General features: G+C 42.1%; 1 protein-coding gene across 12 annotated transcripts in view; it reads right to left on the bottom strand.

The window, feature by feature from the left end:
* The window catches only part of ST3GAL6 (ST3 beta-galactoside alpha-2,3-sialyltransferase 6), a 62754-nt gene that overhangs the window by 18406 nt on the left and 21150 nt on the right, over nt 1–23198 (bottom strand). For 11 of the 12 annotated variants that reach the window (XM_036243475.1, XM_036243474.1, XM_036243470.1 and 8 more), the window contains 4 exons: nt 15161–15260; nt 9014–9091; nt 5774–5877; nt 4318–4381 (listed from right to left, as the gene is read on the bottom strand). In XM_036243475.1, coding sequence (XP_036099368.1) covers nt 4318–4381; nt 5774–5877; nt 9014–9091; nt 15161–15249 — 335 coding nt within the window. In that variant the 5' untranslated portion in view covers nt 15250–15260. The remainder of the gene's footprint in view (nt 1–4317; nt 4382–5773; nt 5878–9013; nt 9092–15160; nt 15261–23198) is intronic. The other variant, XM_036243481.1, reaches the window with a different exon arrangement.

Here is a 23198-nt window from a genome sequence, read left to right as displayed (position 1 = left end):
GGAAAGAGACAGAGTAAACAACACGTATGGAATTGTTACAGCTCCACAGCATTTCACACAGTTTTATGGCCAAACACACAGACTCGTGTTCTCTTCCCTCCTTCAAGTTCTTCATGGTATTAACTCTAGAAAAAGGCTCTCTTTGCCTCAGAGTTACTTTACTAACATCACCTTACAAATAGGGCATAAATAAGACCTCCATCAGAGATGCCACCTCCAAAAGATTTACAGCACCAGTACGTTTCCACAGTTTGCACGGTGGGCCAGTTCTCCAGGAGAGAAACCACAATCGGCTGCTTCCAGCGCTGAGCTAGGCTGCTCCAGAGCTACACAGTGACCACTTCAGAGCCTGGCTGTTCCCAGGCACCAACCGCCGGGGACTAGGATGATGGAGGAGAACGCTGATGGAGACTGCTAGCTGCCCCTCAATAATCACGTTTCCTTTGTTAGTAAAATAAGACTCTTTTTTTTATTTAAGGCGAGCACATAGCCAGGGTCATAAAGGCTACAATTTTCAATCATATTACAGTTGGGTGTGGCCTTGTGGTTATATTCCTAGCCAACTGGACATAATCAGTGGTTACTAGTAAATGTTTAACAACTAGTTTTATTTGGAAGGGAGGAAGGTAACGGGAGAAGCCCAGGTTTATAGTGTTTGGGTTTGTAGTGCTTGCCAATCACCCCACTGTGGGCAGGGAACACGGGGCGGGGAAGAGATGTAGCTTCCACGTGAATGTAATGTGATTTCTGGGAAACAGGGGCAAGCCTCCTGGATGGGGCATGCCCTGCCCCCTTCCGCCCCCCTGCTGGCCAGAACGTAGATGTGATAACTGGAAGTCCAGCCGCCAGAGTGCATAAAGGGGAAGCGGTGTGGAGAGAAATTCAGAGTCACAGTGGAGCAGCCTTGGTCCCTGATGCTGGCCCTGGAATTCTCACCTACCAACTTTATTTCCGCAGTAACTGTGAGAAAGAAGAAAACTTCTAACTTGTAACGACCACTGGCCTTTGGAGTGTTCCCGTTCCCAGAGGAACCTACCACAACTGAGGGCATCGTGCATGCGGAACAAGACAACTAAACAGAACTAGGACTATATCTGGTAGGACCATAAAGGATTCAGATTTGAAACAACAAAACGTCTGAACCTTTCTGGAAGGGGCGAAGAGGACAGAGGGAGAATCGCAGCCAAAGGAAGCCGGACCTCACCTCTCCTCCCTCTCTGACCTACAGACCCTCGACAAAGAGTGAGCGATCCCCATGCCCACAAGGCTTTCTCCTCAGACACGAGGGCCAGCTTCCGAGTCCCCGCAGGGCGTGGGGGCGGACTCTCCCACGCAGCGCAGCCCAAACCCTCTGCCTGAGAAAGACTGCTGCAGACCTCTTCCTGCCAGAGCCGTTTCCCGGGATGAGGAGAAATGGTAGACACAGGTCACTCAGGGGACAACCTGAATTGCCTCGGGCAGCAGTGGGCAGGTTAACACATCTGCCCTGCTGGAATACATCTGAAATGTATTGCTCAGGCATAGGCTGGCCTGCTGTGCATCGTGCTGTACAGTGGGTCCAGACTACCACTGAATGACTTACTTAAAATACAGGTAAAATTATTACATATGAACCCCTCCCAAAAGTTAACGCGCAAAGAGCAGATAATAGTGTCACAGGTATATTCTTATTGTGGACGAAAAAGGGGCCCTGCAATAAACCTGACAGGCTCAGGGGGCTACATGGCAGGTCTGACAAGTCCAGTGACCAAAACTAACCATACGGGATGGTCTGACCACAAATTCCTAACAAGGCAGGTCACAACAGGTAGTCATGTCCCAGGCCTACGACTTCCTTAGCAAAGGTCAACCCTCACCTCAAGTGAACTCTGTGCACGGATCTTATGCATCTAGGATAACATATCTTTGGACTGTCCGAGTAATTTTCTTACCCCTCAAGGCACAACCACAGGCACCAGAGCTGAGACCACAGGGCCCCTCCTTGTTATCTTGTTCTGGCACACCATCTGTGTGCTGTGAATGTTCATTATTAACTACCCTGCACCCACCAGTGTAAAGGCATGTGTTTCTCCATTTTGCCACTTATCCAATTCTAGAGATTTCTCTGCTTTGCTTTCTTCTGCCCCCATAACCTACTGCAAATGGATTTCTTGTACTTTCCTTAGATCTCCTTTGATTCTTTTTTTTTAATTGATTTTTTTTTTTTTTTTTTTTTAGAAAGAGGAAGAGGGAGGGAGGCAGAGAAAGGGAGGGAGAGGGAAGGAGGGAGAGAGAAAGATCAACCCGTTGTTCTGCTCTGCGATGCAGTCACTGATCGACTCTTGTATGTGCCCTGCTGGGGAGTAAACCCACACTCTCGACCCATTGGGCTGACTCTCTAAGCAACTGAGCCAGAGCGGATCCCCTTTGACTGATGCATAGACTAAGCTGCAGAAGTGCCCTTCTCCGGACCTGTTGAGACCTTGCTCCCCAGCACATGTTGTCAGCTTGTCTTAAATAAACTCATAAAAATTCTCTACAGGTTTGGACGTTTCTTAACTCAGTCAACGTTATTTAATTTCAAAACACTGTTTCGAAGTCTCTAGGGAGCAGGTGTGCACATGTCAGACAAGGGGCTGAGCAATGCCAAGTGTCTGAGTGCATGGCTGTGCCCCCTCTGTGGGGATCCTACAAGGATGTTCTCCACGCGCTCCACCTGGAGTCTCTGGCTGCATTTGTTCACCCTTGGTCTCTTAACAACTTCAGACTGAAGGACTCTTGTGCAGTCAGCATGATTTTCAATCTCTCCTCACCAGCCATACCCACCTCCCTCCCAATACTAAGAACCTGACATGAGTTGATAGTACAAGGAGGAGGCACTCTCAGTGACAAAGGGGGGAAGGGTAGGGAACAACAAGATCAAGTCAGCAAGAAGAAAGGAAACAGCTTGGCCAGGTGCACAAACAATGAACAACTGTGCCAGAAGCAGTTCTAAAAGCAACTAAAGAAAGCACAGTCTAGTTCTAAAAGAAAAACAACGCAATAAAAAAACTTTCAGTCACATACTCTCAAGTAACCTGAGAGTAGCTCCCATTTACAGGGCCAAGAATCTTGTCAAATATTTGCAGATGCTTGCTGCAAACATTTGAGGTATAACCATTATCACTCTTCAGTCAGAAATCCAGGCACATCTACGTCACATCCTGGCTCTGGCACTGACCAGCTGTAACAAACTCTGTATGTTACCCTTGCCTCAGTTTCTCCAGTTGAAAAATGGAGATCATCAAGCACATTTTGCAGGGTGGTCATAAAAATTAGAGAGAACTGACATAGAGCACAGACAGATGCCGCAGGTCTGCACAAAACCTTCTACAGATGAGAGCTATATAAACTTCAGGGTAGAAAAATATATGTGGTTGATACGCAGTCAAAAACAAACTGAGATAGGTGGATGGCATAGTTTTAAATGATAACAAGTGCATACTGAAATGAACCAACATATATAATATAATCCACACATCAATATTCTGGGCCCACAACAGAGAAAAATGAGATGAACCCAGACAACATCTAGCACTGTTCTTCCCACTCTGTTACATAAGCTCTATCTTCATTTTCACACACCTGTCTCCTAACCCATTTCTGCACCACCTCCCAAACAGTGCCTCTGTTCTCTCGAGCAGAAGGGAAATTCTGCATTGTCCTTTGTAATGGCGGTCAGAGCTGCGCACTGCCCGTCCCGGACCACTGCCCAGACTCTGCAGTGTAACTTAAAACTGTGTGAAATGAGTTTACCTCTGTGAAATGAGTCTACCTGCTAATTCGATTGGCAATTCCATTCCTAGGGGGTGAATTGGACATCAAATTTTTCTAAAAGACAAATGACCATGTGTGGTCAGAAAGTATGTCTCAAAGCAAGCTGTTTGCTTCCCTCAAATATAATTCTGAATAGAAGGAAGAAAGTTGCTTCTGTTCAAATGAAACAGATAGAATTCTTACCAGCAGTTCAGATGTACAGGAAGGCGTGGGGAACAGCCCGTGGAGGGAAACTGAGCTGATTAAGGGGGTGAGAATTAGAAAAGGGGAACGTGGGTTAAAAATGTCCTGACTGCACTAGCATCACCCATCATAAGACTTTCTGCAAACTTATCAGCCAACCAATTACTCAGCTTCTAAAGTAATTGTGTAGTGTGTTTATTTCAAGTGTCCTAGAAATGTTTTCGTTATGTACAAATGCTGTGGAATTTTCCTGAGCGACGGCATGTTACATTGGAGTGCATATGCTGAACCACTTCAGCTAGAACTAATAGTCAAACAGAAGCAAGGAAATGAACTCACTTGTCGAACTCATCAAAGAGGTCACAGCTCTGCAGTTTTGAAAGAGCAAGTCGAAAATATTCCGCTGGAAAACAAATGGAGTGCAGTGAATGAAAGGGATCATGGCTTCTCCGGGACACAATGACCACTTGACCCCTTCCTTTCCCCAAAGCCGTTTTCAACTGGTGTGGCTACGTTTCATTTCTTCTGTGATGAAGGTTCATGATAAAACTGCATTTAGCCAGCACTACTTAATAGGAACACTCAAAATGGTAAATGCTCTAAGGACACATTTCAAAAACCCTAGAAAAATAAGAAGCTAAGTGGGAAAATGATAATTAAAAAGTAACCCCAGCCTGGCTGGTGTGGCTCAGTGGTTGAGCATCACCCATGCACCAAGAGGTCACCAGTTTGATTCCTGGTCAGGGAACATGCTCAGGTTGTGGGCCAAATCCCCGGGGGGGAGGGGAGGGTAGCATGCAGAAGGCAGCCAATTGATGTTCCCTCTCATCCATGTTTCTCTCTCTCCCTCTCCCTTCCTCTCTCTCTAAAATCAATAAAGAAAAAAAAATATCTCAAAATTAGCAATATCAGATGATTCTGAAACCGACATAGTATAGAAATCAATATGCAGCAAGTTTAACCTCTGAAGTACCAAATTCTCTGCAATATATATATTAAAAACAGGAACAAATCTATATATAATATAGTGTGTATATATATGCATATAGATATAGATATAGATATAGATATCGATATAGATATAGATATAGATATAGTATATAGTATTACTGTGGGCTGACACTCTAACCTCTGAGCCAAACTAGCCAGGGCTCTGCAATATATTTTTAAAATACACACACACACACACAATCAGTTAAATAAGCAAAATCTAACTCAGAAAACTGTGGATGTGCCACCCGCTGGGCTTTTAGAGTCTCTCAGAAACTGAGAATGTCATGGTGTAAGTCCAATCAGGTGTCAAGCAGAGAAAAGTGTTTCCTCATTAGTGGACCGAATGAATATTTCTCTCTAAATTTAGCAAAAACAAAATATCCACTTGTTAAATTTAAGAAATTGGTCAAGGAGCTAGAGCTTGCTGATGAAATAAAATAGAACTAATAGGCAGAGGTTTGAAATGGGAGCTCAGGAGGAAGTTAACACAGGGTTAACCTGCTGATTCTAAGTTGGAATACGGTAAGGCATCAGGACTCAGTAACAATATGGTGGCAAAACAAAAGTAAAAAACAGTGTCTTAACAACAACAACAAAATGTTTTTTATTATTTTATTATTTTATTCTATACTACCTCAAAAGGAGTTCTATATTAAAATTGATTCCATTCTTCCCATCCCCAAATCATTCTTTAGGAATCATTATGACGTAGAAAGATTAAAGGGCCTTGAATATACCTAAACATATGCTTCACATCAAACACCACTCGTTTAATAGGTCGGGGCAAAACAATATTACAGACCTGATGTTCTCATCCCATAGGGCAACTCAAACTTGTCACTACCATACAAGGAAGCGAGCTTTTTAAAATCAGCAGCACAAAGGAAAGGGTGAAACTGGTGAGACCTGAAAGAGAAAGACAGAGAACGACTTTCCCAAATGCACATAACGCTTGTAGGCTTTTAAGGTCACAACTGAAAATAACTGTAGCTTATCAGTCACACTGTTACATTGACTACATGAATGTATAATTATTTTTTTATTAATTTTTTTTAGTCCTCACCTGAGGACATTTTTTTTTTTGCATTTTTTGATACTTTGTTCAGATAGAGTGGGAGGGGGAGAGAGAGAGAAACATCGACATGAAAGGGACACATCGAGGGGCTGCCACTCACACGACCCAACCAGGGCCGGGGACAAACGCAACCGAGGTACGTGCCCTTAGCGGGGGAACTGAACCTGGGTCTCTCTGGACTGCAGGCCGACGCTCCAACCGCTGAGCCAAACTGGCCAGGGCTGTATAATTATTTTTTAAATTATTTAAAATCACCTTAAATGGTATTTAAATGTTACATAGAATGGGATACCCAATGGAACCACAGGACCAGAATAAAAACACTTTCCAGGTGGTGGAACCCAAACTGTGTAACTGCTTTTTACTAAGGGGAAGTGGCATGGAGGGAACAGATTTTTAAAACCAACCAACACGTAAAAAATGTTAGCCATATACAGGAAGAAACAAAGGCACTAATGAGGGAAAATAAAGACTGATGCTAAACCACTCTCAAATATAAAGGCACCATATATAGGAAGGGTCAGCTGTGAAAATAAAATATACATTAAAATTAGATGTAGCTAGACATAAACTCCTGATGTCATTAAGTTACTGAAGAACAAGAACCATGGGCATCTGTCTTCTTATTGTCTGTCTGTCCTGAAGGTACCCCCTGCTCAGGTGCTATGTCAGACGTGAGAGAAAGTTCGATGAGGGTCTGGGTGCCTCTGGTTTTTCTCACTTTCAGTGCCTGGCACCGAGCAGGCAGACAGCAGCTTTTTAAGAAATGATTCAATGAATTCCAACTCCAAACTAATCCTATATGCAACCATTATCTAATAGAAAAATAGAAGATATTTTTTTTAATTAAAGAGAAGGAACTGGTAATGCTAATATTAAAATGCTATTTTTACCTACCAAAAGGACTGAATGCTACAGAGCAAATCAGGCTAATCCTTCCCCAATTTCAGACAGCGTCCCGACTTTCCAGACTTATCTCCTTTGTCCTTAGTCTAAAACCTGCAGGTGGAGATCAGAGTGCCCCTAGGGTTCGGAGGCCACATGACAGAATGGAAAGGAGCAGCAGTTGAGTAGGGGTGAACCAGCTTCAGTGTCATCCTGGCTTTGCCACTCGCCAGCCACTAACATTTTTCAGAGCTGAGCCAAAACCTCACATATATTCAGACTAAGGAAACAGGTGAGACACCAGCCCTTCCTGCTTTTGACATGAAGTGTTTCCCAGATTCAGTTGTTGAAGTGATAGCAGCCTCGGAGGTCCAGCCAATCTTGAAAGGTCATATGTATACCAGGACTGATGCCCTAGTTCAGGGTTTGCTCTGAGAGGATGAAGTGTCAAGTCACCTGACTCAAGATTGAGAGGAGACTCAAGATCTTCCCAGCTTGGGAAAGAGAACCACAGAGGACTTTGCACCCCGAGAGCAAGGCAATAAAGGAGTCTGTTCTTTGGAGTTGGTGGAGTGAAGATGATGATGACCAATGATTAATGTCTATTGCTGGTCAAACCTTGTGCTAGATGGCTTACATTTTATTTCTAAATGAAATAATAGTTTAGTGCCATGTCTCACACACAGTAGAGGCTCAGTAAATATCAGCCTTATCCGTAATAATTACACAATACATTGTATATTACATTGTATTATATTACTGTGTATTCTATTCTATTATAATATATCACATTACATTAATTTTTGCTATTGTTACACCTATAAAAGCCTGGAAAGGTAGGTCAAGTCTGTTAATCCATTTAGACAAACTGAAGCTCTGAGAAGTGAAGTAACTATACAGTATTATCTGGGCTCAGGGATCCATATCTGACAAAGCTGGAATCCACACACAAGCTTAACTCTAAGGTGTGAAGCACAACCCAATCGTGGCCGAGGACAAACTGTAACCGAAGTACGTGCCCTTAGCAGGAACCGAACCCGGGTCTCTCAGGACCGCAGGCCGACGCTCTAACCACTGAGCCAAACCGGCCAGGGCTCGACATATATTTTTAAGTGAATAAAACAAACTACAGGGCATCTGGAGAAAGAAGGGTAAAAATTCTTTCTTTTCGTATTATAAATATGCATGTATACTAAGTTACAAAGTAAAACGTATTTCTTATAATAGATCATAGTAAAAAAAGTGTAAGATCTCTGTTCGAGTCTTTCATGGCCCTAATAGACACACCCCCATGGAGAGACTACAAGCAGTAGTGAATTAAATGTATGCAGAAATAGTTCATGTGTCTGCAAGTTTCCAGAGAGTTGGTGGACTTTAAGGTGATCTGTAGCCCCCAAAAGGTAAAGAACCAGTAATGGAAAGGTGAAATAATAAAACAAAATAAAAATAGAAAATGTGATTTTTGATCTGAATGGATAACATGCTAACACACACACACACACACACACACACACACACACACACAGTGTACCTGTTTTATGCAATTAAACATGCCCAGACTAGACTGTCATTTATTCCTCTTTATCTAGAATCGTTTTGCCTAGCCTATTAAAGTTGAGGTAACAGAGGAAAACAAATATTTGTAGATGGAAGAATAAATTCTCTACAAGTCCTGACAAGCATTATTTGCATTTGATAAAGATGGATATATAGTTTAAAGTCAGCAGACATTTCTCACTGTAAAGTTTAACTTCGAGATGAGGGAGCAGCAGCCACAGAATAAGGATGGAAAATAACATGGGCACACAAGGGGGCTAAAGCCCCAAAACGCAGTTCATTGTTTTGTGATCAAACACAAAGAGACCTCTCTACTCTCTCCTGCGCGAAAAGGACACCGGTCTGATTGAGTTCTTCGACGCCTTTTAAAATACATGCAGGGCTCTGACTGGAGAGCCAGGATATTCAACCTGTTGCTCAAACGCAGGCCGTGCACTGCGCAGCGCCAAGGTTTGTGGCGAGCAGCAAACCGGGAGGAAGTGGGGCACGCGTCGGGAACACGCGCGCGTTCCTGCAGGGGTGTACCTCAGCAGAGCGGCGAAGGCTGGTGCGGACGCGCAGGGCTGGATCTTGTTCCGGCGTCTCATTTCCACGGGCGGCACCCTGCAAGACAGAAGTGGCCGTCAGAAAGCAGGGCAGGCAGCCCAAGGGGAGCACCGCTGCCCTGCGGAAGCCACAACCTGGCTGGCTTTCAGAAGTCCCCCAAAGCCCGAGAAACCCAGCTGGGCCCAAGTGCACATGGCCGTCTAGGTCCTCCAGGCCACGTCTGGGGACACCAATGAGCAGCAAACACCAGGGAAACAGCGGCCTGAGCAGGCTGCTCTCAGCGTGTTTTGTGACAGTGACTCCACAAGTCACGCTGCTTGCAGTCAGACCTGACTCCCCTCGGTTGGTGGCAAGGTCAACCTGTGTGTCTCCTGAATGGAGCGTGTGTCCACGTTTGAAGGGGTGTTGGGGAAGGCAGAGCAAAAAGGAACACGTAGTAAGGGTAATCTTTTATGTGAACAACTAATCTAAACAGAAAACTAATCAATTTTCTTCTCTAATGTACAGGATTCAAACTGAAATAACAGTCCAAATGCATCATGAATAGACTCAATTTTCAATTTTGAGGCAATAACAAGTCCTTGTAGTTAGAAGGGTGAGGTTCCTGAACTCTGGGGCTAGTGATATCCTTATGCAGAGAAACCATCTTTTGTGAATACCACAAACGGCAAGAATTCCTCAATTTCTATGTAAGGAAAATACATTAATATGGTAGACCAACACATCAGGTCATAAAAACTATATTTAGAGGACAAAGTGAAGTATATTACTTGATTTCTAAGGCTGTTAGGAAATATAAACCAAACTATTTTAGATTGTGAAGACAAACTTGAAGTGGCTTTAAAAATAGACAACCGTCCTCCTTAGTGTGTGTGTGTGTGTGTGTGTGTGTGTGTGTAAGAAATCTTATCAGGGCATTCATTACACCTTTTTCAGAACAAGTATAATTTATGGAAATTATACAAGGCAACTTTTTATTAAATTATCAATAATTAGCAATGTTTGGTTAGCTGAAATGTTATTTCAATTGTAAAAGCCATCTCTGGTTACGAAAAATAATTTTTAAAAACCTTATTGAATTTCACTTGCTTTTAAAATGCCCTAAAACATCTTAAGGTAAACAATATTTTAAGTAGAAAAACACTAATTTTTAAGTAGTTTCTAAACTATTTCTGTGTTTATGTACATATATTACCTGTTTCTTTTATAGGAAACCTGACTGGAAGGGTCTCTCATTAAGCACTGTGAAATAAAAGCAAGAGCTAATCACCTCTTAACAAAAATATTCTGTAAGCAACAACGACCAGAATCAAAGATATTTTTACTAGTTAATAATTGATACAAAAGATGAAACAGAATACTTTTACTGGATTGTTTTTCAGGGTGCAGCTGCTCTTTGGCACCCAAAATAAAAATTTCCCATAAATAAAAGCCACAAAGCAATTCAAGTGGTGGTTAGTTTAGGTCAATGCTTTTTTCCTCCCTGTTCTTTTCTTCTTCATCGCCCCCACGCCCTCGGTGGCACCCTTTTATTAAAAAGCCTGGGATTTGTGCCTCAGATCAAGACATCATTTGAGTATTTTCAAAAGATGTGTAGCTCTTCATGCAAGAACAATGTCTTGTGGTCACCATTACTTCAAAAAGTTGTTATATTCTGCCCTGGCCGTTTGGCTCAGCTGTTAGAGCGTCGGCCCGTGGACCAGAAAAAGTTATTATATTCAAATAACCTGGCATATCATGCTTTAGCAATAACAGAGCTGTGATTCTGAAACTTGGCAATTTATAGGTTAGGCAAATGGGAAATAGTAAAAACTGTGAACAGCTGCTCTTCTGTTTAAATTTAGAGTGATGCAAACTTCTGGTAATGACTTTTCTCAGGTAACAACCAGCCCCCGATACAGCATGAAGTCACAAAGTACAAATCCAAGGAGGGTAATACCTTCACTAAGATACAAAACTTTGGCAAATCAGTACAGTACTCTTTGAATATAATAAAATCATATGTTTGTTGGAGTGATCTAGTACTTGAGTGATAATTTTCACTCTGAAAATGTCATTTAAGTACCAAATTAAAACACTATGGTTTTTAATGGTGGTTTATAGCAAAGCATGTTATTTTATACAAAGTGAAATAGCTTTTCACACTATACAATTTCTCCTTTTAAAGTGATTTCCCTCTTGAAGTTCTCCGCAGCTGGGCAATTGCATCTAGTGAAAGGTGGCTCTGCTGTGTCCTTGGGTTGGTCCAAAGCCAGGCAGAGTTCCCATGCATGACAAGGTTTAAAATTCTACCTGAAGGAGATTTAATATGCTAACACCAATTTCCAAGTACTTTTCAAAATGTTAAATTTTTACATAATGACTGGAATCCTCAAACCCAGGCAGTCATTTCAAACTACACAAATAATTTCAGATGTTCCCTTTTATTTAGAAACCCTGTACCTCTTTGTTTTGATCAAGTCACATAGCCTTTCTTGTTTATTTTTTTAAAAAATTCTACCTAAAATGTAGTTGAATTTAAAAAATATTTTCTTTATTAATTTTTTAGAGAGAGAGGGAGAGAGAGATAGAAGCATAGATGAGAGAAAACATTGATTGGCCGCCTCCTGCATCCCCCCTACTGGGGATTTGGCCCACAACCTGGGCATGTGCCCTGACCAGGAATCGAACTGGCGACTTCTTGGTACATGGGTCTACGCTCAACCACTGAGCCACACCAGCCAGTTGTATTTTTTAAAGAACAAGTAAGTACAATGCCAGCTAGTAGAGAACCAGGGCCTGGGTGTCGTGTCCGAGTTCCAGCATCTCTCCACAAAGGCTGTTCTTCCATCTCAGCATTGGATTTCTGTATTACCCATTTCATTGCTTCTCCACCACGACTAGCGTCTAAAGATATCGCACCTGCCATCGGCCGTTTGATAACTACTGACTCCTTTCACAGTAATTAGGTCTCTTGAGTCAAAACATTTCTTTCTAGGTCCTGAGGATGCAGTTTGAATAGCAGTCTCCCATCTACTGAAACAATTTTTGCAAATAAAATATGAGTGAGTCTAGGTTCCTTTGTTTTCTCTACAGGATCAACTGCAGAATGTTCTCGTACAAATGTTTTGGTTCCTGCTGCACCAATAAGAGGTTTCACAATGAAAGGTAGTCCCCATTCTGTGCTGGGAAGGCTATGGTTGTGCAACTTTCCAGAAAGATCTATGTGTTTGTCCAATACATCAACTCCAGCCACTCTTAGATTCATAGGGTCTACATATTTCTTCATTGCAGCTGTTGTAACAGTATCCCAAGGTGGGGGAGGGTGTCAAAAACATGTTCCGAGGTCAAGATCTGCACCATGCTGGTGGTCTCCACAGGACCTGGGCAGAGCAGAGGCCACACTGGCCCCTCCCCCACCCCCTAGCCACAGTCTTAATACATAGTTTTTAAGGAAGCAAGTTCACAGCAACACCCATTTGAGGTAATTTCCTGCGGTAATTTCTGTGGCTGGAGTAATGTGTCAGCTCAAGAGTGACATGAACATTCCTCAAATCCTGATGACAAAAGACTGCTGTCTCTTGCCGGGTATCTCAGTTGGTTAGAGTATTGTCCAGATATGCCAAGGTTTTGGGTACAATCACCAGCCAGGACACATATAAGAATCAAACATTGATGCCCTGGCTGGTTTGACTCAGCTGTTAGAGCTTCAGCCCTTGGTATGAAGGGTCATGGGTTTGATTCCTGCTCAAGGGCCTTACCTGAGTTTCAGGTTTGATCCCTGGCCCTGGTTGGGGTCCTCCAGGAGGAAGCCAGTTGATATGTCTCTCACATCAATTTCTCTCTCTCTCTCTCTCTCTCTTTCTCTCTCTCTCTCTCCCTCCCTTCCTTCTACTATATATAAAAATCAATGGAAAAATAGCTAAGATCTAGAAACAGCCTAAGTGCCCATCAGTAGATGAGTAGATTTAAAAAGCTGTGGTACATTTACATAATGGAATACTATGCAGTTGTGAGAGAGAGAGATGTCTTATCCTTTGAGATGACATGGAGGGACCTGGAGAGTATTATGCTAAGCGAAATAAGCTAGTCAGAAAAAGACAAGTATCACGTGATCTCACTTATTTGCGGAGCATAATGAACAAAATAAGCTGTCAATCAAAATAGATCCAGAGACATGGAAGTAGGGAACAGATTGACAAACCTCAGAGAGATGGGGGGTGGGAGGCATGGGAAGAGATAAACCAAAGAACTTATATGTATATATGCACAACCAATCAACAAGGACATTAGACTGGGGATGGCAGGAGGGGTTGGGAGCAGGAAGGGGGTGGTCAATGGGGAAAAAAGGGGGACATCCACAATACTTTCAACAATAAAAATAAAAAATAAATAAATTCAACTTCTAAAAAAATATATAAAGTAAAAAATAAAAATCAATGGAAAAGTATCCTTGGGAGAGGATTAACAAGAAAAAAAAAAAGAATCAACCAATGAATGCATAAATAAGTGGAACAACAAATCGATGTCTCTCTCTCTTTCAAATCAATAAAAACTCATTAAAAAAAAAAAAAAAAAGACTGCTGCCCTGGCCGGTTTGGCTCAGCGGTTAGAGCGTCGACCTGCGGTCCTGAGAGACCCGGGTTCAGTTCCCGCTAAGGGTGCGTACCTCGGTTGCAGTTTGTCCCCGGCCCTGGTCGGTTATGCGGGTGGCAGCCACTCGATGTGTTCCTTTCACATCGATGTTTCTCTCTCTCTCTGTTCCTCTCTCTCCCTCCCACTCTACCTGAACAAAAAAATGGGAAAATGTCCTCGGGTGAGGATAAAAAAAAAAAAAAGACTATGCTGAATTCAAATCCTCTTCATTATCTCACCATTTCTCCTATGGCCAACAATGGATTTATAGGAAGTAGCATCTAGTAAACTTCTCTTTTGTTCTTACCTTTCATTACTAAGCATGGAGCAGAGATAGGATGTGGCAGAGATGGAGGGAGATTCCTGTGGTATAATTTTTATGGAGTATATAATCAAACTAAGTTCTTTAGATCAATATTTAAGTCCAAAGGCCTAAAACCTACGGCTAAACCCACCCACCCGACATTGGGTCTTGTCCAGTGATTGCCTAACTTCCTTCCATGAGGAGCATTACAATTATTTTTCAATCCATCAGTGATGACATTAAATACAGAAGTACCAATTTATATTTTTATCTAGTAAGCACATGCTAGAAACATGATCTAGGATCTATTAATAAAACACTGACAAAAAAGAGCTAACTTATGTTTAAGACGGGAAGTTGTCGCGTGATTTATTCTGATATAATCATATGCTACCACCCATTCAGGATTTACAGGTCATCAACACTTTATTCCTAGACGAAGGACTGACCATGGGAAAAAGGGTAAAAATCTTACTAGAAAAGTTCTTTCTGCGATAAAACTACCTTTATCTCTTCAAAGTTTTATATGTGATATTTCAAGTCAAAGTTGTTCCAAAATATACATATATCATCATTCACCAAATACTTAAAAAATACTTTTTTCTTTATTGATTTGAGAGAGAGAGGAAGGGAGAGCGAGAGAGAGAGAGAAACACCGATGAGAGAGAACACCGACTGGTCGCCTCCTGCATGCCTCCACTGAGGATTTGGTCCACAACCATGGCATGTGCCCTGACTAGGAATCAAACTGGTGACCTCTTGGTGCATGGGTCAATGCTCAACCACTGAGCCACACTGGCTGGGCTCAACAAATACTTTTAAACAAAAGAAGCCATATGTTAGTATCTACATTTTATCAAACAATCTCTTTTCCAAGCATTTTAGGTTCTAAAAGTCAGTTATCACTAAGTCCAAGAATCACTCCATCAATTCAAGGACATGAAATATTATATAAAAAATATATCCCAAACATGGTCAACACCACAGCTTCACCAGAAAGTCAATAAAAAGGTGTTGCATATCAATTTTTAAACTGTTAGAGAGAAAAGGTACAGGGTATTAAAATGGTAAACTCCAGTTTATAATGGAAAGCTAGAAAAGTTTCAAGATAATACAGGGGATTTTAATAGGTCCCTCGAATATCAGCTGTGTGTCTGTGTGAAAGATGAGTTTGGAAGTTATTTTTAAACAGCAAAAATAAAACTTACCAGTAGACATTTGTTCCCCATAATATGCAATGCAGCACATAATATAGGAAGACAGCACTCAGGAATATGGCCACGAGGTAGCCTCTCATGGCTGGCCCACCTGAAACACAAGGGATGGAGGCCAAAGAAAGGCGAGACTGTTACACACACAAGCATTTACCCAGCGGCTCAAACTCAAGTGCTTGTGAATAAACACATAGAAAGGGAGCAGCAGAAGGAAGTGATGTAGGCCTATTATTTTCAAAATACCCAGTACATGTGCAGAAAGAGAATTTTTTTCTATGTCTCCTTCCTCCTCTTTCATCAACACTACGTAATGCGTGTGTAGATCAAAAAACAGTTCCGTTGTTTCAAAGCTAATGGCTTCCCTACTACTTGCTTGTATTAGGTAAGAAAACAATTCATTCAGAACAAAATTTTACACATACACTCCATACTGCAAACTTTCTTCAGAGACATTAAAGCATATCTATTTTCTTTTAACAGAAAGTGAATATATGCCTTAAGATATAAACAAACATTTCACTTCTTCAGTGTTTAAAATGACTTTTAACTGTTACACATTACAATTTTTACAAGTTCTTTTTCAATAGTATAAAAAAAACAGAAAAAAGCTATTAAAAATATTTCACACAGCCTGGATTTTAATACACCTTTGGATGCACCTATTTGATTGTTCAATCTCATAGCACAGGTAAGTTCAGCTTGCTTTGTATCAAACGACAGTATAGTTCATCGCATATATGCAGACCAAAAAAACCTTGACACAATCCTTTCTAAAATATAAATGCAAAAAAACAAAACCTTTAGAGAATATGTATTTTTTTAAACCTAAAACATGTTAATTTAGTTCCCACTTTTACTTCAAAGACAGAAATGAGTATGTTCTCATTTCCACATGCAATCAAATGCAAAAGACAAATGTATCACATATGGTTCCACAGCAGATCTTCTATCTCAACGCCTGTGACTTTAAACCGGTGTACTATTCCTTCACATCTCTTATCGAGCTGGCTCATCTTTGCAGGTATCACTCCTCTCACTCCTACCCATATCTACTGACCTCAATCAGGGCAGCACAGGGTGGAATGTGCAAGTCTGGTTCCAAACTATGCCGCTGCCTCCCTTTTAATGATCAAATAATTGTCAGTGCAAATCTTAACATAAAGAACTCCTCTGCCGTCATAAATAAAATACACTGAACATAGTTTAAACATTCCTTGATAATGAAAGCCACCTTGACAAATGTCCTAATTATGCTGGGCTCTGTCGAAGTTGAGACCCCCTGGAAGGGCTGAGGGTGTGGGGCGGACTGCTGGCCTGCAGTGGGTATCCAGCCAAGTTGCTAATCTTGCCTCCCTGCTGCAGCTGGCGCACCCACTGCTACTAAGACAGCTACCACCCCACATGCCACTATTATAAACTAGTGAGAAATGACAGCTGTGTCAGGAGGAAGGCAATAAATGAAACGAGCAAGCTTTCATTTACACATACTTCTAATTGAGTATACATAGTCCCTATGAAGAGTCAACACTGGTTGGGAATCAGCAAACAGGGTTCATGGCCCAACTCCACAGAATTCCAGGCTTGGGGACTTTAGGCAAATCAGTTTACCTCTTCATACGTTTACCAGTGAGAGCCCTTAACCTACATGTTTGGGCTATCAGATGGGTTAACAAAAATGACAGGCATCTGGCACAATGCAGGACACAAAAATATGTGCTGAATATGTTTGTGTATGTTATTGTTGCTTGTTTTTTAAGCGACAAGTGTGGAGGAGAGACTGTTCCGTAACATGACCGCTGCTGGACCCACAAGGTGAACCCGGGACAGAAGGGGAGGATTACTTACTGAGAACCCCACTTAGAGACTAATGGGGACTGATGTTCTTTCTGACATAAATTAGCATCCCTTCCCCTGCCTCCCACTACATCCTGTTGCCTGGAACAGGCTGTTGTCCTGACCTGGTCAAACACGTAATTTTTCATACCTGGTAGTGTTCACCCCCTGGCACCGTGACTACCTCTCACCCCCAACCTGCCAAGTGGATGCAGAAATCGATTTTGTCTTGCAGCTGCCCCAGACTTGTGTCCTATGTAAGTTTCCCTGAATAAAACTCTGTTAATTACCAGACAGGAGTGCCAGCCTATTTCTCCGGTCTTTTCCTGCCCTCCACTTGCAGACATAGATTGTCATTCTCGGGTCCTTTTCCTTGGGTCTGTGGTTTAACCACTGGCGAGCCAGGCAGCAGACTAAAGACATGGGCTTTGGGGGAAAACGGCACCTTTGGGGGAAATCCTAGGATTTCTATATCTAGGTGGGGAGGGGTGGCCTCTGTACTAGATACATGTGGACTGCTACATGTGAGTACAGGAATGACCCCAAAACACCAGCTGCGGTCGGTCATGCACTTGTTTGAGGAACTACACTGTGTCAGGCAGGAAATCTATGGCCACAGCCATGGGCTGGTCCCTCTTATGGGCAGTTTAGCTGGCCACTGACAACCAGCTAGAGGCAGAAGCCAGGGTTAGAAAGGCAGAGGAGGAACTGAAACTAGAAAAAGATGCCCGAATGTCTACACTCTGGTAGCATCGGCTGGCTGATCGAGGTGAAGGAGGAAAGGTCCCATGACCAGAGCACACTTCTTTTATGGAAGCGATGAAGCCTCTGTGTGCATCCGTGTGCACGTCTGTGTGTGTTCACATACATATATCTGTGTGGTGCTTTTTTATCTTCAGATGGTACCGATGACTGGTAAAAAGAGCTACGTTTAATTGGCTTAAAGGAATTAAGCACTTATATAAATTAAGGGTTGGGTGTTCTAAAATTTTCAGAAATATAGAAACCAATCCAAATGCTTCTCAGGATCAAGTGATTTGGGAAAATATCTGATATTAAAACTAGTTAAAGCTTGTTGGTTTAACTGAAACAGACACGTGTTCACCTTTATTTTACTTGGGCTTATACATTTATCAGCAAAAATAATAACTTAGAATGAAGGCTGATTTTGTCTGAAGTCTCATGAAGTTTTGTGGGTAACCTAAATATGATTGTTGAGAACCAATAAATTAAATAGTGTTGTATAAGATTTGTGTCATCACGAAGTACTAGCCTAACCTATCCAAAAAATGTGAAAGAGGAACAGGACTGTGTGGAAATTCTGGGGTACTGGAAACAGTTATGCCCCGTCTAACACAATGCCTTCAACCATTATATTGTCTAATTAAGTAGGGACATAAGTGGGACTGGGGAGCCAAACAACAGACTGCCTTTGAGAAGGCACAAGAGCTGGTCAAACAGATTCAAGTCCTTGGAATGTCCCAGGTGGGGCTGCCATCTGAGTCAGATGTTTCAGTAACCCTGAAAGCCACGGGCTGGGCGTTCTGGCCAAAACAGCCAAAGGAAACAGTGTCCCTTGGATTTTGGTCCAATTATAGAAGGATACACCCCAATAGAACAGCAATTATTGTCAATGAATACTGTGCTCTTTCTTACCCAAGAGCAGCCAGTTACAGTTAGAACTTCCCTTCCCATCAAGGAGTGAAGGACGTGTTTCGTCGACCTTCGTCTCCCGCGGCTCAGACTTCTGCCCTCACCGAACGGCATGCTGATTTATGACAGAGGAGCACTCTGACCAACAGTCCTGATCTTTAGGCTGGCGACTGAGGCACCCAATAAGGTAAAGGTGTGGAAGACAAAGGACACAGCAATAGACCCGATGCTTCCATGGACCAACAAACTATGATAAAGAGAACACCAGGCCCTAGGGTCCCTGGACCACAGACCATTTCTGCAACGGGGTGTTCCCCCCCTGGATGAGTCAGTTCTTTCTCATCCCTGGGTGGGGAGGAACAGCTCAGTCTCTGGTGGGATCCTGTTATCCTAATGCAATGAGAACCCGTGGAAACACTATTGAAAAAGAGGAGAAGGTAGGGATCCTGGTCTGGCATATTCCTCCTTGTATTCACCTCCTCACGCCAGGAAGCACCACCTCCCCTGGCCAACATGTATGGTTCACACAGCCTGGCCAGCTTCCAAAGGCCATGGCCACATTAACATCTAAAAATCAGGCTACAATTCTCATAGAAGGAGATCTCCCAATTCAAGTCCCTATTGAATATTTTTCTTTCTGATCTTAGAGTTTCACTGTTTCAGTGGCATCCAGTTTGTCTTGCAACAGCCTAAGACATGTGGCATATGTAAGTTTCCCATAATAAACTCTATCAATTACCAGACTGGAGCGGCCAACCTGGTTCTTTTGGTATTTCCCTGCCCTCCTTTACGGAGGTAGATTTTATGTCTGGGGATTTTCCTGCGTCTGCGTGCAGGAACATGAAGTCAGCTGTTCTCTTTTGCAATATGGTTACATGCATGGGTTTCGAGAAAGCCAGATTGAGACTTGGCCCATCCTTCATGCAGCCTGTGCTGTCTTCTCACTGGCCTGACAGGAACATGCAATGGGGTGTCGCTTTGGCAGAAAGCTCAACATTCACTGAGGACAACGGGCGCGAAGCATGTATAAGGTGCGCCCGGGCCCGCGGCTCCCACCCCTCGGGCCCGTGCCTCCCTTTCCACTTTGTGTTCCTCACCCACTGAATGTATGCTATCTAAATGTATTATGGGGTATTTTTATTTTTTTATTCCTCACCCGAGGATATTTTTCCACCTATTATCAGATAGAGTGGAAGGGAGGGAGGGAGAGAGAGACAGAGAGAAACATCAACGTGATAGCGCCACATCGACTGGCTGCCTCCCGCACGACCCCAGCAGGGCGGGGGACAAACCGCAACCGAGATACATGCCCTTGACTGGAATCGAACCCACAACTCATTGGTCTGTGGGCCGATGCTCTAACCACTGAGCAAAACCAGCCAGGGCTTGTGGGGTATTTTTAAAACCACCTTAAATGTATTTGGGTAAAAAGCAAGAAATAAATTGCATAATAATGAGTGGGTCTGTGTTTCTTGAGAAATCAATCATTGGCAAAATCCACAAGATGGAGAGAATTCAGGTTTGGGATTATCAGTCAAAGTTCAAGACAGTGAGGTGTTTGGGATGTCAGACGCATCGCTGGAGTGGCTAACTGATGACTCAGCCAGACAAGGAAGATCGTCCAGAGTCCGGCCCTCACCATGTGTTCAACAAATGGCGGCTTTGCTTCCTTTTCCTGCTCTGGATGAACTGGAAGGTCAAGGACCTGGACTCCAGCCTGGTTCTCGAAGTCCATTCACTGTTCAGCTGAGAGAGGTGTGACTGTGAAACACTTTTGCCAGAGGTCATGAGCCATGCCTCGCGTGACCACGAGACAGAGCCTCTCATGCTGACGGGGAGCTGACATGGAGTTGGCTTGTCTCATCCCTCTGACTGAAGTGACCTCAGCAAAATACTTTTTTTCATGTAGGTATCACCCAAACATGAATATAGGATTTTTTTTCTCTTCTTCTTCTAGGATATTTCTAAGACTGTCCTGGAAGGCATTTTACCAGGGCCAAAACAGTCACCAAACAACCTAAATACTCAAACTGAAAATTGAAGGCTCCACTCAGACTACCATCATTTATGCAAACACCCAACAAGGGGACCCCAGTATCAGCAATTTTTAAGACATATTTACATCTAAGACAAGACAGCATGTGATACAGAGAAAAATATTCAGTATTTACAATTCAATGTGCTTATCTGTCACCCAAAACACATTCTTTGGGGAATGTATGGATTATTTCACAGAGCACAGAAGTATGGGAAACTGACATTTTTATTGTTTTTAATTCACAAGTGTAGTTTAGCTGAAAACAAAGAAGTGTGAGGGGACTTTTTTTTCCCCTTCAAAAAGTAAAACGAGCCCACTCCTAAAGAGAACTGTGACAACCACCTAAAAAAATTCAGGAGGCTCAGCCGTTGTCTTGTATTTCACAGGCATTTCAAAGTGTCCCTATTCATGCTGCAAAACAGACTTGCACCGGCCAGGATATCCTTGTGATAAACTATAGTTCCTCTGCTTGCTCACAGGAAAAAGCTTCCCTAAATAAACAAATTTGCTAATATATTTTATAAATGGAATGCCATTTGGCTTTGAGCAAAAGTATTCAAAGGAAAACCACTTAGAGGCTTGCTTTAAAAAAAATTATAGCCTTGGCCAGAGTGTCTCAATTGGTTGGGCATCATCGGTACACCAACAGGTCACTGGTTCAATTCCCGGTCAGAGCACATGACTGGGGTTGTGGGCTGGATCCCTGGTAGAGGGTGTGCAGGAGGCAGCCAATCACTGTTTAGCTCTCATGTCTATTTTTGTTTTTCTCTCTCTCTCTCTCTGTCTAAAAATCAATAAAAATCTTTTAAAAAAATTATAAGGCCCTTCATTTACCAAAACAAACCAGTTTTCCTGTTCTTGACATAAAACATGACAGATGCCAGGTTCCTTGCTGCAGCTGCTCCTCAGGCCGAGTCCTCCTAGGACGTCCTTTACAGAGGTTTTTTCATTAAAGCAATTAGTCATCCAAAATGTGAATAGAGAGCCTCAAGAGAAAGGAGGACTCACTGGCTGAGATCAAATGTTTCTTTCTTCTTAAATTATAGGGAACCCAACATATGAATAACTTACACATGTGAAAATGACTTATTTAACATAGTACAGGAAGTCTTAGCCACAGCAATCAGACAGGAAGAAAAAATAAAAAGGATCCAAATTAAAAAGGAGGAAGTGAAACTGTCATTATTCACAGATGACATGATACTATACATAGAAAACCCCAAAGACTCCATCAAAAATTTACTAGATTTAATAAATGAATTTGGCAAAGGAGCAAGATACAAAATTAACGTCAAGAAATCAATGGCATTCTTATACACCAATGATGAACTCACAGAAAGAGAAACTAAGAAAACAATCCCATTTACCATCGTAGCAAAAAATTAAGATACTTAGGAATAAACTTAACCAAAGAAATAAAGGACCTATTCACAGAAAACTACAGGTCAATGAAAAAAGAAATAGAGAAAGATATAAAAAAGTGGAAGCACATACCTTGTTCATGGATCGGAAGAATCAACATCATTAAAATGTCTATATTACCCAAAGCAATCTATAGATTCAATGCAATCCCCATCAAAATACCAATGACATACTTCACAGAACTAGAAAAAATACTTCAAAAGTTCATATAAAACCTAAAAAGACCCCAAATTGCCACAGCAATCTTGAAAAAGAAGAACAAAGTTGGAGGGATCACATTACCAGATTTCAGGTTATACTACACAGTCACTGTAATCAAAACAGCCTGGTACTGGCACAAGAACAGAACAGAGAACCCAGAAATGGACCCAAGGCAATATGCTCAATTAATATTTGACAAAGGTGGCAAGAGCATACAATGGAGTAAGGACAGCCTCTTTAATAAATGTTGTTGGGAAAATTGGACAGCTACATCCAAAAAAATAAAACTAGACCATCAACTTACACCATACACAATAATAAACTAAAAATGGATAAAAGACTTAAATGTGACTCATGAATCCATAAAAATCCTAGAAGAAAATGTAGGCAACAAAATTTCAGACATCATACACAGCAGAATTTTCACTGATACATCACTTAAGGCAACAGAAACAAAGGAGAAAATGAACACATGGGACTACATCAAACTCAAAAGCTTCTGCACAGCAAAAGATACAATCATCAAAATGGAAAGGCAACCCACTCTATGGGAGAGCATAATTGCCAATGATATATCAGATAAGGGGTTAATTTCCAAAATATATAGAGTGTCATACAACTGCACAAAAGGAAGGCAAAGAACCCAATTAAAAAATAGGCAGGGGAACTAAATAGACACCTCTCCAAACAGGACATACAAATGGCTAAGAGACATATGAATAAATGTTCAACATCACTACTCATCAGAGAGATGCAAATTACACCAACAATGAGGTATCACCTCACACCTGTCAGAATGGCCACCATCAACAAATCATCAAACAACAAGTGTTGGCGAGGATGTGGAGAAAAGGGGACTCTAGTGTACTGCTGGTGGGAATGCAG

The sequence above is a fragment of the Molossus molossus genome, unplaced genomic scaffold (genome assembly GCF_014108415.1).
Source record: "Molossus molossus isolate mMolMol1 unplaced genomic scaffold, mMolMol1.p scaffold_m16_p_5, whole genome shotgun sequence".
NCBI lineage: Eukaryota > Metazoa > Chordata > Mammalia > Chiroptera > Molossidae > Molossus > Molossus molossus.
Note: the sequence above shows the minus strand (reverse complement) of the source record. Positions and strands in the feature narration are given on the sequence as shown.